General features: G+C 54.1%; 1 protein-coding gene across 1 annotated transcript in view; it reads left to right on the top strand.

Moving 5' to 3' along the window:
• The window catches only part of FBLN1 (fibulin 1), a 78973-nt gene extending 65573 nt beyond the window's left edge, over nucleotides 1-13400 (top strand). Inside the window, exon 17 of the mRNA XM_060025815.1 lies at nucleotides 13054-13400. Coding sequence (XP_059881798.1) covers nucleotides 13054-13193 — 140 coding nt within the window. The 3' untranslated portion in view covers nucleotides 13194-13400. The remainder of the gene's footprint in view (nucleotides 1-13053) is intronic.
• Nucleotides 13401-13631: the final 231 nt, after the last annotated feature.

Below are 13631 nucleotides of genomic sequence, written 5' to 3' on the forward strand. Positions count from 1 at the left end.
ATGAGATTCAGAAATTCCACCTAAAAACAACAGCGCAGCCATCCCTGCCAGTGATGAGTGATCCGCCCTGTCCCGGCTTTCACGGCAAATCCCAGGGATTAGGCGCTTTCTCTTCTCCGGGAGGCACAGCCCCGTCACCGGGGGGTGGGGGGTGGGGGGCCACACCCTGGCCAACAGCCAAGTTGTTTCCCGGGTGACAGCGCAGGGACGGGCCTCGGCCCGACTTCACCTGGAGGCTGGCCGTGCGGGGAGGGCAGGAGGGCGTCTCTCAGAGGAGCGAGATGGGGCGCGAGAGGGGGACAAACTTTGACACTTTTTGTGCTTCTTGCACTGAGACCCCGCGGAGCAGAGATAGGTTCGTAGGCGTCAGGCCCAGCGCCGTCCTGACTCGTAGAAATGCAGCTATTCCCCCTGCAAGCCCTGTGAGGAGGGCTTCTGACACCCAGTTTCACAGGTGCAGAAGCTCTCAGAGGCCACCCCCCAGGCAGCCCCCTGGCTCGGGCAGGACTCTCAGGGCTCAGAGGGGTCCACTGGGGCACAGCCCTGCTTTTGAGCCCCCCACCCCGAGGGGGGCACACAGGGGCCACAGGGCTCCTCGCTGGACACCTGCCCGCTCCTGCCCCTGGACCCATGCGTCACATGGGCTGCTTCTCACACCTGCCTCCGATGTCTTCACCTGGCTGTGAGGTCCCCCGAGCCTGGCCAGAGCATCTTCCTCTCTTAGCAGAGCACTTCCGTGTCACGGGGAAATGTGCTGCAGCTACTCTGTTCCTGAAGCTGGAAGCCAGGGACCCTCTGCTCTCCTCCTCCCCCCCGCCCCACCCACAGCCAGTAGCTGCTGGTTCTGTCAGGTTTTAAACCCCAGCTTTCACGTCCAAACCTGCTGCCTGGCTGGAGAGACGTCCTCAGCCTCAGCCTGCTTTTCTCCTCCCCGGCGTCCAGCGCTCTCATCCCTTCCTTTCCCCTCCACTCTACTCCAGCCACCCCAGCCCGTGCCCCAGACCCCAGACATTTTATGGCCTCTCTCTTCTCCTGAACTTTAGCCATAGCATCCACCTGCTTCTCCTCTTGGTAAGCTCCTATTCATCCCTCAAAGCCCAAGTCAGCCATCACCTCCTCTCACATGCCCTCCATGCCCCCCACAGGCAGAGTGTGCAGCTCCTTCCTTTGTGCTCCCAGGGCACCCTGGATGAGCTTCTTATAGGACTCCTGTCATACTCATTCTTCTAGCAAATAACGTGTGTGTCCAATGGGTGCAGACCCTGCTCCAGGGGATGTAGCAACGACCAAGACAGACAGACATGAATCCTTACCTCATACATGTTTTATTCCAGAGGGTAGCAGCAGACAAGAAACAAGTACAGTCTCCACACTGTCAGGCGGTGGCGAGTGTTATGCAGAGGCAGGGGAGGAGGGGGGCAGCGTGTGGGGAGCAGCAACTGTACATCTGGTGGTGGAGACATTCGCCTAAGACTCGAGGAGCTGAGGAAATGAACCATGAGGAGATCTGGAGGAAGAGCTCCAGGCAGCAGGAACAGCAGGTGCAAAGTTCCTGAGGCAGCGGCGAGCCTGGCGTGTTTGAATCACGGCAAGGAGGCTGCAGCTAGAGCAGAGGCACGGTCTTGAGGCTGTCGGAACGGCTCTGGCTTTTCTGCTGAGAGAGGTGGGAGCCACATGAGGGTTTCGGGACGAGGAGGGAGATGACCTAATATTATAAAGGCTCCCTCTGGGCTCCGGGGTGAGGCTGGGCTCAGGAAGACACTGCGGCTAGCTCAGTGATCCAGGCTGGAGATGACGGTAGTTTTGACCGTGTGGCCCCGGCAGGAGGGGCGAACAGTAGACTGATACCAGATGTGCTGGGAGGTGGTGCCAGGCTTTGCGGACAAATTAGGTGCCGAGGCAGGGATGACCCCTTGGATTTCACCTAAAGAACAAGGAGACTAGGGTTGTCATCAGGTGAGCCAGGGGAGCTGTGACATGGCAGCTTTGCGGAGGTCAGAGGTTCCCTTCGACATCAAGATTGAGGGGCTTGTTGTGGCACACCCGTGGCCAGGCGGGGTAGAATAAGTGAGTCTGGGAGGTGTTAGCACGTGGTAGTTGGAGCCCCAAGGCCAGACAAGCTTGCCAAGGAATTGAGTGTAGACAGAGGAGAGAGGAGGCCAGAGACCAGGTGCTGCGGCCTCCTGTGCTCAGAGGTCGGGGAGATCAGGAGAGGAGGCCAGCCTGGAGGAGGAGGCCTTTCCAGGAGGAGGCGCAGTGAGCCGTGTCAACGATGGTGAGTCCGGTCAGATGAGGACCAAGGATTCACCATCGGATTCAGTATCGCCCCAGCTGACGGTGACCCTGACAAGGCTGTCTCAGTGCAGCGGGGTCAAGGGGAGAGACACCGGAGTGGGAGTGCTGGAGGTGGCTCTGGGGACTCCTTCTAGAAGATCTGCCGTGCGTGGGAGCAGAGAAATGCTGGTGCCAGCAGGAAGGGTGTGGTGGGCATGACATTGTGAGTTTCTGCTTGACTCTTCTCTTCCACCGATTGTGAATTCCTAGAGGCAAGAGCCTACGAGGGGATCATTTGTGCCATGCCCCCATCACCCTGTTTGTCTTTCTTTCTTGCACACGCACGCATGCACACACACAACACACCCACTAGGAGGTAACCCGGGCCCGGCACCCAGCAGGCTGCAGGGTCACACTCGCCTGCTCACTTCCAGAGTAACCAAGGGGTTAAAGTGAGTCCAGAGCAGCCTCTTAGCATTTCCCGAGGTTCTCCTGGGGATCGGCTGCGTCCAGAATGATTTGTGACCCTCTTACTGCTGCTGTTATGCACCTTTTGAAAAGTCTTTGATATCACCGGCACATTCATAAATTATTCTTTTTTTTAAGAAAATGAAGTGTTTTCAGTCAAACAGCAGTAGAGGCATGTTGTGCAAAATGAGAAAAAAAGAGTCTGACGATGATATGAATCTTCCGACGGCCTCACCTGACAACCATATATACACAGAGGACCCAGACACCCACCGTCAACCACTGTCATGGAGAATGCTTCCTGTGGCCTCGGAGTTGGGTGTTTCCAGATGGAACGTCCAATCCGTGCCTGCGGCTTGAGGAACCCAAGTATTGGGTCCCGATTATCACAGTTTTGTCTTAACAGCAAGCCCTCCTGGGCCCCTGCCATGTGCCAGGCACTCTTCCAGCATGTTGTACACACGTATTGTGTCACTTAAGCCTGTGGGTGATGGCCCCATTCTCCAGGTGAGGAAACTGAGGCACGGAGGGAGTTCCAGGCTCAGGGGGCGTGACTGAGGCATGCACACAGCGTGTTGGAACTCGGTGTGGGGTTCCTGCTGCCATGACCATCCTCTGTGACCTTGAACCAGCAGGCAGAGTCCTCCTCTTTGAGGTCTACCCCAGTCCTGAAATTTCTCTGCATCCCTGGTAGCCGTGAACACAGTACATAGAGTCACTGCATAACAAGTGTTCAGTCACTGGCTGGTCAAATGATTCTCTTTCTGAGGATCCAGTGCCGGAAGAGCCTCTGTGGAGCCTTGGCCAGGGATAAAGGGAACTGAAGGCTTGGGTGTTTCGGGCTGCCGCCCTGCCAGCAGGAAGCCCTCTGTGTCCTGAATGGGCTCATTCTTAGTGCCTCTTGGGAAGGAAAGGAGAAAAAGGGATGGTTCTCCCCAAACCTCAGCATGTCCCCTCCTTCTGAGGTCTGGCAGTGACCCCATCACTCCAGGAAAGGGTCTCAGCTCCTCGGGGCCACCAAGCCGCTGCCCACCTGCTGGCCTCCTTGCTCGCCCCTCCCCCCTAATTCTCACCCACTTGGGAAACTGAGAGCAGAAATCCTCCACCTGAGCCCCTCCCCGAGGCCTGTTTCTGTCCTTCAGAATCGAGCTCCAGGTCAAAGTCCTTGGTGATGCGCGCACGGGCGCCGTCGCGGGTCCCAGCGGAGCGCTTCCCTTTAGCACTGCCGAAGCAGCTTTGCTGACCTTTACCGGCCTCTACGCCCCGTCATCTGTGTCTGCCTCCCCGGGGGCCCAGAGCTCCGTGAGGACGCAGACCGGCGCTGCTCTCACTGTCTGTAACCCCAGCACCCGCGCAGCCCGGCAGCAGGGGGGGCTCGGGGCCCCCAGGCTGTACTCACCAGCCAGGCGGGCCTCTTAATCCCTCGGGGCCTAATCGCCTCTGGAGAAGGAGGTAGCACAGCCTCAATGCCTGCAAAGCAGAGGGGGGACCCGTCTCTCTGCAGTCTAAGTCAGGCCGAGCTGGCCAGACCCCTGCTCTTCCTGCCCTCTCGTGGCTTTTGCTCATCTTGGGGGTCTGCGAGGGGTCTGGCGTGGCCGGGGTACGGCCAGTGCTGAGAAACCAGGCTGGACAGGGAGGCGGGGCCTAATCAAGGGGCGCCTCACCTGCTGTGGGCCAGGGGCTGGGCGGCCGGTCGAGAAGAGTTCCGGCCTTGGGGCAAGAGGCCTGTGGACTCCAAGTGCCAGGCCCAGGGGCCTGGGGGAAGGGCATCGGGTTTGGGGGAAGGGGGGGAGTTCCAGTTGCCCATCTGGGGGCATCTGGAGAGATGTGAGTGAGCTGATGAGCTTGGGACTGGGCCAGGGAGGGACCCCAGCGGGCACGTGGGTAGGGGCTGATCCAGGCGGGGAGACACACAGAGGAAGAGGAAAGGGTTTCTCACCCTTCCCATCACAGTCACAGTTTTGGCCAAGTTGGTAAAAGCAAGTGCATCAGACGGTAAATCCCTTCTGGAAAACTGCCCAGGCCTCCTCTTCCTCTGGCGAGGGCATGTGGCTTGGTGGAAAGGGCAGCAGGCAGGGATCTGGGTTCGGGACCTGCTTTGCTGTTGCTGGTACCCTGAGGTTCAGAACTCACTTCACCACCGGAACCTCCTTTGCTCTTCCTGGAACCTCGGACCACGAGGCCCCAACGAGTGTAGCTGAGATGAGGGAGAGGAGATAGTGGATGGGGGTGGGGACCATACCGACCACGCGCCCTGGAAATGTTTGGACCCGCGTCCCGGAAGGAGTCTGAAAAGTTCAGGGCGGAGCTGACATTTCTTCTATTTCTCCTCTGGGGAAACGTGGAGCCTGGGGGTTGACTCTTAGTTGCTTACAGCTGTCCAGACTGTCCGGTTTAGCTCACAGGAGACCCGTGGAGAAAGCGCATTTGTCATAAGCAAGAAATCGGGAGGATAAGTTCTGCTGAGGCACGTTGGGTGCCATTTGGTATTTGAATATGTGGCCCAGACACCTGTCCCCCTCTTTCTAAGCTCCTACCTGAGCGTTTTTCAGGGCAAGAAGAGAAGACAGGGTGTCAGGAACTCCATTCCTTCCCTGCCAGTGAGTGATGTGATTACCCTCTAGTTCCTTTCTGCCATTTTTGCCCTATAGCGATGACTCAGCAGTAAAGTTTCCTCCATACCACGTCACACCGTGAGGAGAGAGCAGATGCCGTGGGGCGGAGAGAGCTGGGCTCGGGGTCAGTCCTGGCCGGATGGACGCCGTGCCCTGAGGGCTGTGTGATCCGGGACATACAGCCCCCAGAACCTCATTCTCGTCCCCAGTGGAAGGAAGGCGATGATTCTTCCCCACTAGCAGCGTGGGGAGAACAGGATGGAGCAGTGGACACGTGGGGCCCCTCCGTTTCTGTTTCCCTCCCCTGCTGTGGACCTCCTTCCAAGCCCATCAGTACTCTAGACCGTTTGCTTTAGAAGTAGGAACCGCATTTCCTCGTGTTCCTGATTTTTCCTCTTTGCCTTTGGTCTGTGCTGTTAATGCTAGCCCGCAGAGATCGTTATTCCTATCAAGGCAGATTTCCCGAGATCTGGGTGATGGTTTGCTCCTTTCCAGTCGCCCATCGTGTTAGTGTTTGGCGAGACCACCTGGGCCTCCTGAGCTCCTGGGTTCCAGCATCTTGTCCACACAGGCCCACTCGTCACCTTCCCCCTGCTCGTGGCTCTGTGTGGTGGCCACCAGGGCCAGACAGTGAGACCTGGCTGTCACGTGTCGCCTTCCTCCTGCCATGCGGTCAACGCCTGAAAAGCCAGTGACTTTTGACTATTGTTCATTTCTTTCCGACACTTTCATTTCTGGGTGGTAACTTTCAACTTTATAAATTGTGCTTAGCACTTTGATCTTTAGTTCATTCATTCATTTAGCAATTCATGTACCGAGTGCCTCCTGTGTGTCCGGTCCATAGTAGAACCAAGGACCTACTATGTTCAAGAACGAGAGATACAAGCGTGACCAGGAAAGACAGTGCCATTGGCCTCTGGCCTCACACTGCAGTGGGGGGACTGTGATAACCAAGAAGAAAAATGACTCTATAACCTGATTTCAGGTAGTGATCACTTCTTATTCTTTTATGATGTGGACATGTGGCTTTCTTTTTTTTTTAATAAATTTATTTCTTGGCTGCTTTGGGTCTTCGTTGCTGCACGCAGGCTTTCTCTAGTTGTGGCGAGCGGGGGCTACTCTTTGTTGTGGTGCGCGGGCTTCTCATTGTGGTGGCTTCTCTTGTTGCAGAGCACGGGCTCTAGGCGCGGGGCTTCAGTAGTCGTGGCACGCGGGCTCCAGTAGTCGTGGCTCACGGGCTCTAGAGCGCAGGCTCAGTAGTTGTGGTGCACGGGCTTAGTTGCTCCGCGGCACGTGGGATCCTCCCGGACCAGGGCTCCAACCCGTGTCCCCTGCATTGGCAGGTGGATTCTTAACCACTGCACCACCAGGGAAGTCCCGACATGTGGCTTTCTTCCCTCTTCCTTTTCTAACTGGAATCTCTGTCTTTTGAAAAGCACAATTTCCACTGGCATGAGATATCATGCAGTCTCTAGATTGATCATCCTTTTTGTCAAGATACTCTTTGACAACTCTGTTCACGCCATTTCACTTGGTCGGTTGTAGAATCACAGGACTTGGGAGTTGGAGGCTGAACTTCAGAAAGACGGTGACTCGTACAAGGTCACACGGCTGGTCGCTAAGGAACCAGCATAGGAACCTAAGCTGTGACTCCAGGTCTCTTTATAGATCAGTGTCTCATGCTGGTGAGACACTCCGTGGCTGGTCTTCCTCCTTATAAACAACGGGGAGACAATCAGTTGCAACCTCAGTCAAGCAGCAGAAGCTTGGAGATGGCTTCAGGGGCCTGGAATCCAGACCACAGTCCCCGAGAGGTGACGGAGGTCTCCCACTGGACTCTCGTGCTCCGTGTTCAGGCTTCTGCATCCCCCGCACATCAGCTGCAATTTACAAAGCAGAGACGAGACATGAAGATGAAGTGCCTGAGGGGACCTACATTTTTCAAAGGGAAAAAAAGGCTTAATTATATCTTTAAGAGGCACAGACACGCCGAGGAATACCAGCAGTGTCTGAGACCCGAAGCAGAAATGCCAAGGATGAGGATTTGGAAGATTAACACAGTTGAACTCAGCATCATGGCCTCTTTTTTTTCCTGGGGCTCTTGAAAGGTAGGGAGGTAAATACTCCAGCAGGTAAGATGGACAAGGCAGGCGTGATGGAAAGGCAGCTCTCCCTTTGTCCTGCATTTTGCTGCTGGAATGGTCATTGCACGTAAAGCTGCTCTCACTCGGAGCCTTCAGTGGCCCCCTTTCCTTCAGGACAGTTTTGAGGGGCCCTCAAGGACTGGTGTCCCTTCTTTCCTCTCTCCTTCTCTTTTCTCTCTCCTTCTTTCTTCCTCTGCCTTCATTTCACTCAGTAACCTTAATGGTGCTCCTGCTGTGTCCTGCCCCAGGCCCTGGGCTGGGGACAGTGAGACAGAGACGAGTATGATGCAGACCCTGCCTGGGAAGGGGGAGCCAGCTGTGAATATTCCCTGCACTGGGCAGATGCAGGGCTACAGCCGAGGGAGACACAGAGTGGGGCTGCGGAGGCTTCAGGAAAGAGGACACAGGCAGTCTAGCTGGTCCCCGGTGCCTGGCACGTAGCAGATGCCAGCTATATCTCTGTAGAATCGAGTGGACGATGGAATCGGACCCCTGGTGGAGGTCCAGTTTCTAATGTTTGTGATGCCACATATGGGCAGCAAGGGTTTCTCTTCTTCCCTCTCGTTTCCCTGCACTGGGAACGTTGTTGGTAGTTCTGAAAGAACACTGGTCTAGAATCGGCATTGGGGAGGAAGTCAGGAAACTGCTGACCTGGGTTCTGGGTTCTGTGAGCCTGACGAGGTGTGAGGTCCCTGGAGAAGCCCTTTACCACCTTCTCAGCCTCATCCATCTATCTTCCCCAAGATTAACACTGTTCCCAGAGCTGACCCGAACCTTCACACTTTTGGCCTTTGCACATGTCATACTTGCCTCCTTAGCTCCTACTTACTCTTCAAAATCTGATTTGAAGTCAGCTCCTCTGTAGAATCTTCCTTAAACCTCCCCCGTGCAGAATGGCCCCTATTGAATGGATGCGTGGACGGATGGATGGGTGGGTGGATGGATGGATGGGTGGGTGGGTGGATGGATGGATGGGTGGGTGGGTGGATGGATGATGGATGGATGGATGGATGGATGGATGGATGGGTGGATGGATGGATGGATGGGCGGATGGATGGGTGGGTGGATGGATGGATGGATGGATGATGGATGGATGGGTGGATGGATGGATGGATGGATGGATGGGTGGGTGGATGGATGGGTGGATGGGTGGGTGGATGGGTGGGTGGATGGATGGATGGGTGGGTGGGTGGATGGATGGATGGATGGATGGATGGGTGGATGGATGGATGGGTAGGAAAGCTGTGAAGAAAGAAGTGATATCAAGAGAAAGTCTAGGTTCAGTGAAGATGAAGACAAGGAGGTGGAACTCAGGCTTGAAGTAACCTGGGAATGAAGGGAGCGTGTTCACCCAATCAGAGCCCCCAGGAAGTGTGGCTAGGCTGAAGAAGAAGTGGTCAGGTCTACTGAGTGGGCGTGGGTAGCCTGGGAAACTAGGGCTGACTAAGGTTATAGATAGAGTTGGAGATTCAATGTGGACCTCAGGGCGGAGGAGAGGGACCGAGCAGCTGATTCTGGAGGAGTGGGAAGGGAGGCACACTCCTCAGCACCTGCTGTGTACATGCCTACGACGATTTCTTTAACCCTTGCGGCACACCTATTTCTTCCACCTTAATCATTTCTTTTGTTAAATGCAAAGATCCTGAGAAAATCCAGGCCCTGAATGTGCCCTGAATCTGTATTCAGCCCCTTCTCAACACCCTTTTCATTAGAACAGCCCTTTCGTCCTTCAGTGTTTCATTTGTCTCTTAGCTGTTTACAGTCAGAACGATCAGCCGACAGCGTGCAGTTCTGGGCTTCGGCCATCGTAGAAACTAGACCTCATGAAGTGCCCTAACACGACATATTTAGGTACATTTTCTACACGTTCAGAGCTTTCCTTTCTCATATATTTTTAAGTCAATCCAATAAAAATATTCAACTCTTGCCATATTGTTCAATCATGTAAGAATTCAGCTCTATTTTAACTGAAAATCAGATCACATATGAACGTTGGGAAGCTTCGTGACATCCAGCAGTCACTTCTGAGGGAGAAGCGGCAGGATGGCCTTGGGATGGTTTTGTTTCTGATTCTGAAGTTGGCTATTGTTTTTCGTTTTTTGGCCGCGCCGTGTGGCACATGGGATCTTAGTTCCCCAGCCAGGGATCAAACCCGCGCCCTTGGCAATGGAAGCCGGAGTCCTAACCACTGGACTGCCGGGGAAGTCCCTGAAGGTTGCTGTGTTTAATCCTAGTTTCACAGGAGAGGAAATGAGGACTCAGAAAGGTTGGATAACTAACCTGAGGTCATGCTACTGACCGAGGTCAGTTGGACTCCAACCCTTTGTCCTGAAGAACTGCAGTCTTATAATCCAGCTAGAATGACCCTGTCCTCGAGCCCAGCTCCCTGTGTCAGCACCTTCTCTTTCCTCTCTGTCCCCAGGCTGAGCCCACCAAGGACAGCCCCTCATGTTCTCTACACTATCTCCTTAGCCCGGTGCCCGGCACACACAGGTGGGCCCAGAAACTTCTGTGGGTCTGAACTGTTGATGCTACCAGAGCTCCCACACGCAGCCAGGAATCTTCATTTAAATGTGCGTGTGTGTGATGTAATTATTTTGTAATATTTACGTTTTATATATACATTTATAATAATACATATTTATATATTAATATATAAATTGTATTTTATATAATAGTAATATAAATTATATAAACATCTATATAAAATATATGGATATATGCAAAAGATTATATAAATATAAAATAAATACTATACATTGTAATAGTATTTATATATAAATTAGATTTTGATCTATTTTAAATAAGCTCACTTATATTTTTATATATGGTTATGATATATATTTTGTATTTATAATAATCAAACTATATATTTCTATATCATATATTAATTATATGATATTTAATATAATAATAATATATAGAAATAAATATATATCGGATCATAGCTTGCAGAAGCGTTCCCTCCACCTCCGTTGCTCTCTGTCCTAAAATAGTTGTCAGGCTCGTGCAGCCTCTCACCCCTCTCCTTCAAGCCCCCCCGAGCCCCTCTGAGCACCGCCCCTGGGATGGATGCCGTCGGCAGGTAACCCAGGGCACTGAGGCTGGTGGGCGCCCGTGGTGGTCTCAGGCCTGGGGAGAGAAGAGGGTGACACTGATGGGGCTACTGAGGAGGCAGGAGAGCTTGGGGCCGCGCCCCCCACAGGGGCCACGCTGACCCAGGTCCAGCCAGTGCCCAGGGAAGGGCAAGTGGGAGTGGCCCGGTCATACTGAGGGTGGTGACAAGCCCGCATCTTTAGCCGGGAGCTGAAGATGTTCATGGGCGTTCAAACAAGACAGAGCTGCCATGTCATCACCAAGTAGGGGCAGAGAAAGGGTGCTGACAGCCCGCAGAAGCCTGTGCTTATCTCTCCATCAGAGCTAAAGCCCTTGTTTGCTTAGAATAGCTTGGAATTCCGCCCTGCTGCTGGGCATTTCACTTTTGAAACTCAAGCTCAGGGAGTGAAAGGGGGGATGGCGTGCCCAAATTCCCCTTCTGAGCATGAACTTGGTGGTCCTGACTGGGAACTGACCGCTGGTGCAGAAGGCCTTAGGGACACTTCGGTCTCCCTGGAGCCTTCGCTCCTCGCGGGACGGATGTCAGGGGCCTGACTGCTCTGCCCCATGTGCACATCTCCCAGGTCTGCGGCAGGGCTGTTTGTAGAGACCAGCTTGGAATCGGTGGTTGGATGCAGCAAACAGTCAGTGGCTCTTTCTCAGCCTGTGGTTGAGGAGCTGCAGGCTCCAGGGTGTTCTCTGCGGGCATCCCTGCAGTGGTGTACGGGCACTGAGCGCTCTTTCCCACCCTGCCTTGTGTGACGTCATGTTGGTGGCTTGAGATCGGCCATGGAGATTGTCACGTGGCACAAGTAGAGGGCCGGCCGCTCCGGCACACCCCTGCGCCACGTGACTTTGGGGAAGTCCTAATATCAGAGCGGGTATGATGGAGGAGTGACCTTTCCTAAATGTCAACAGCTGTGGGCGGCACCTGCTCTGTGCCAGGCACTGAAGATCTGCAGGGAGGGCCACCTCCTCCAGGAAGCCTTTCCTGATCCCCTAGCCATGCTCACCTCCATCTTTGCCCCTGCTGGACAACGTGCAGACTTCTATCAGAGCACGGCACTCATCTAGATCTGCCACCAGCTTTGAAGCCAGGATTCTTTTCATTTTCTCGGTGTCACCGGGAACAGTGTCTGGTACCAGTTGAGGAAATGCATGAACTCAAGTGGAAATGAAGCACTGAGCCCGCTGGTCTGGTGGGGAGGTAGCCCTGCACACCTGGAGCTCACACCTTGGCAGACGCTGTGCTGGGGTGTCTGGATCACACAGTGCAGAAGCACGGGGTCAGGTGGCATCATATGCTCACTGAGGAATCTGGGGCCCAGAGAGAACGGTGGTCTCTCCAAGTCCATGCAGGTGGATAGCACTCATCTTAGCCCCATCTGTCTGGTCCCAGAGCGCAGGAGCATATTCTCTCCGTGAGCCTTGGGGTTGCGCTGCATGGCCAGGCAGTGGCAGCAGGGTCCGGCCTGGAGACGTGGAGCTTCCAGGCACAGGTCTGGGGAGACTTACGGAATCCACTCGTACCACCCAACCCCGCTCCCCTGCAAGTCTGCAGAACGCCTGGGGTTGTTCCTTCTTCCACTGTGACTGAGCTGAGCTTGTCTGCCCTGTACTCTGAGCCTTGACAGGGGAGGCCTCGGGTCATGACCTTTGCCTGGCCCCTATCTGGTCCAGGCAGAACTCCTCGCCACCCCCAGCAGCTTCACACAGGTTTCTGCTTCCCCAGAATGGACACCTGTCTCCACTCTGCCACCTGTCCCATTTCTGCTTGCCCTGCTCGGGCTGGACCTGAGCCGCCTCTTGCGTACTTGTTACCATGAACACGGAACAATGAACTTTAGGTGTCACCCTCCAGAAAAGAAGTGTGGAGAGCGAGGGAGCCAGGAGTATGTCCCATGGGGAATCGGGACTTCTCTGCTCAGATAAAGCGTTTCTGGGACCCCATTGCAATCCTCAGTGGGAGGGATTGAGAGAAGAGGATCATACCTGCTTTATTTCTTCCCAAGGGTCACAACTGGGCACAGTGGGTAGAAGGGAGTGGGACAGGTGTCTACTGGGCATCTACTCCATGCCAGGCCCTTTATCTAGACTCTTAAATCCTCGGTCACGTAGATGGTGGTAGAGGAGGGAACCTGGGCTCAGAGAGAACAGGAGCTGGTGTTGACCCTAAGGCATCTGACTCCAAAGCCCACACGCACAGATTCCCTCACATTCTGAGCCGCACACAGTGGAAAGGTTGTGGTGAGCTCACTGTCACTCGTCCCTAGAGGTGGCAGCAGAGCCCGGGAGTGACCACTTGGAGGGAGATGCTAAGCATCTGGTTCAGGTGGGACTTGATGAGGCCTAAGTCCTCCTCTAGCTGTGAAATTCCTGGAAGGAAATCATTTCCCAGATCTCCGTGTTCCTTCGGTCCCTGCTAACTCCCAGAACACCTTCTGCTCTCTCCCCAGGTGTTGTGCGCCAGGTGCGGCCCATTGTGGGCCCATTTCACGCTGTCCTGAAGCTAGAGATGAACTACGTGGTCGGGGGCGTGGTGTCCCACCGAAATGTCGTCAACGTCCACATCTTCGTCTCTGAGTACTGGTTCTGAGGGCCAGCTCACAGCGCAGCCAAGCCTGTGCCTCCAGGCCAAGTCATTGCTGACGATGACAACGCCCTGTCCCTGTTTGTACCACCCAGACATAGCTTGATTTTATGTATTTGTTTGTAGTGTTAGGCCGACATGTATTAAGCTGGGCCAGATGAATAAGTCCATCTTTTGTATTTTGGTGTTTAAATAATGAGTCCAATTACCTAACTGTTTGGTTGAAAACCTTGCTTATTTTTTAATGCGAAAGTTACATTTTGCTCCCTTTTTCTGCCTCTGGGCTGGGCGTTGCTAAGGACCAAGGGAAAACAAGACATTTTTCAGGGGGCAGCTAGTCCAAATGCTAAGAGAAGACCAGTTCTTGCCCTGATTTTATGAAATTTGACATTTGGTGCTTTTTTTGCCAATCAGATTTTGTATGTCCAATGCTAAGGACGCAGC

This window comes from Delphinus delphis, chromosome 11 (assembly GCF_949987515.2).
Source record: "Delphinus delphis chromosome 11, mDelDel1.2, whole genome shotgun sequence".
NCBI classification, from domain to species: Eukaryota; Metazoa; Chordata; class Mammalia; order Artiodactyla; family Delphinidae; genus Delphinus; species Delphinus delphis.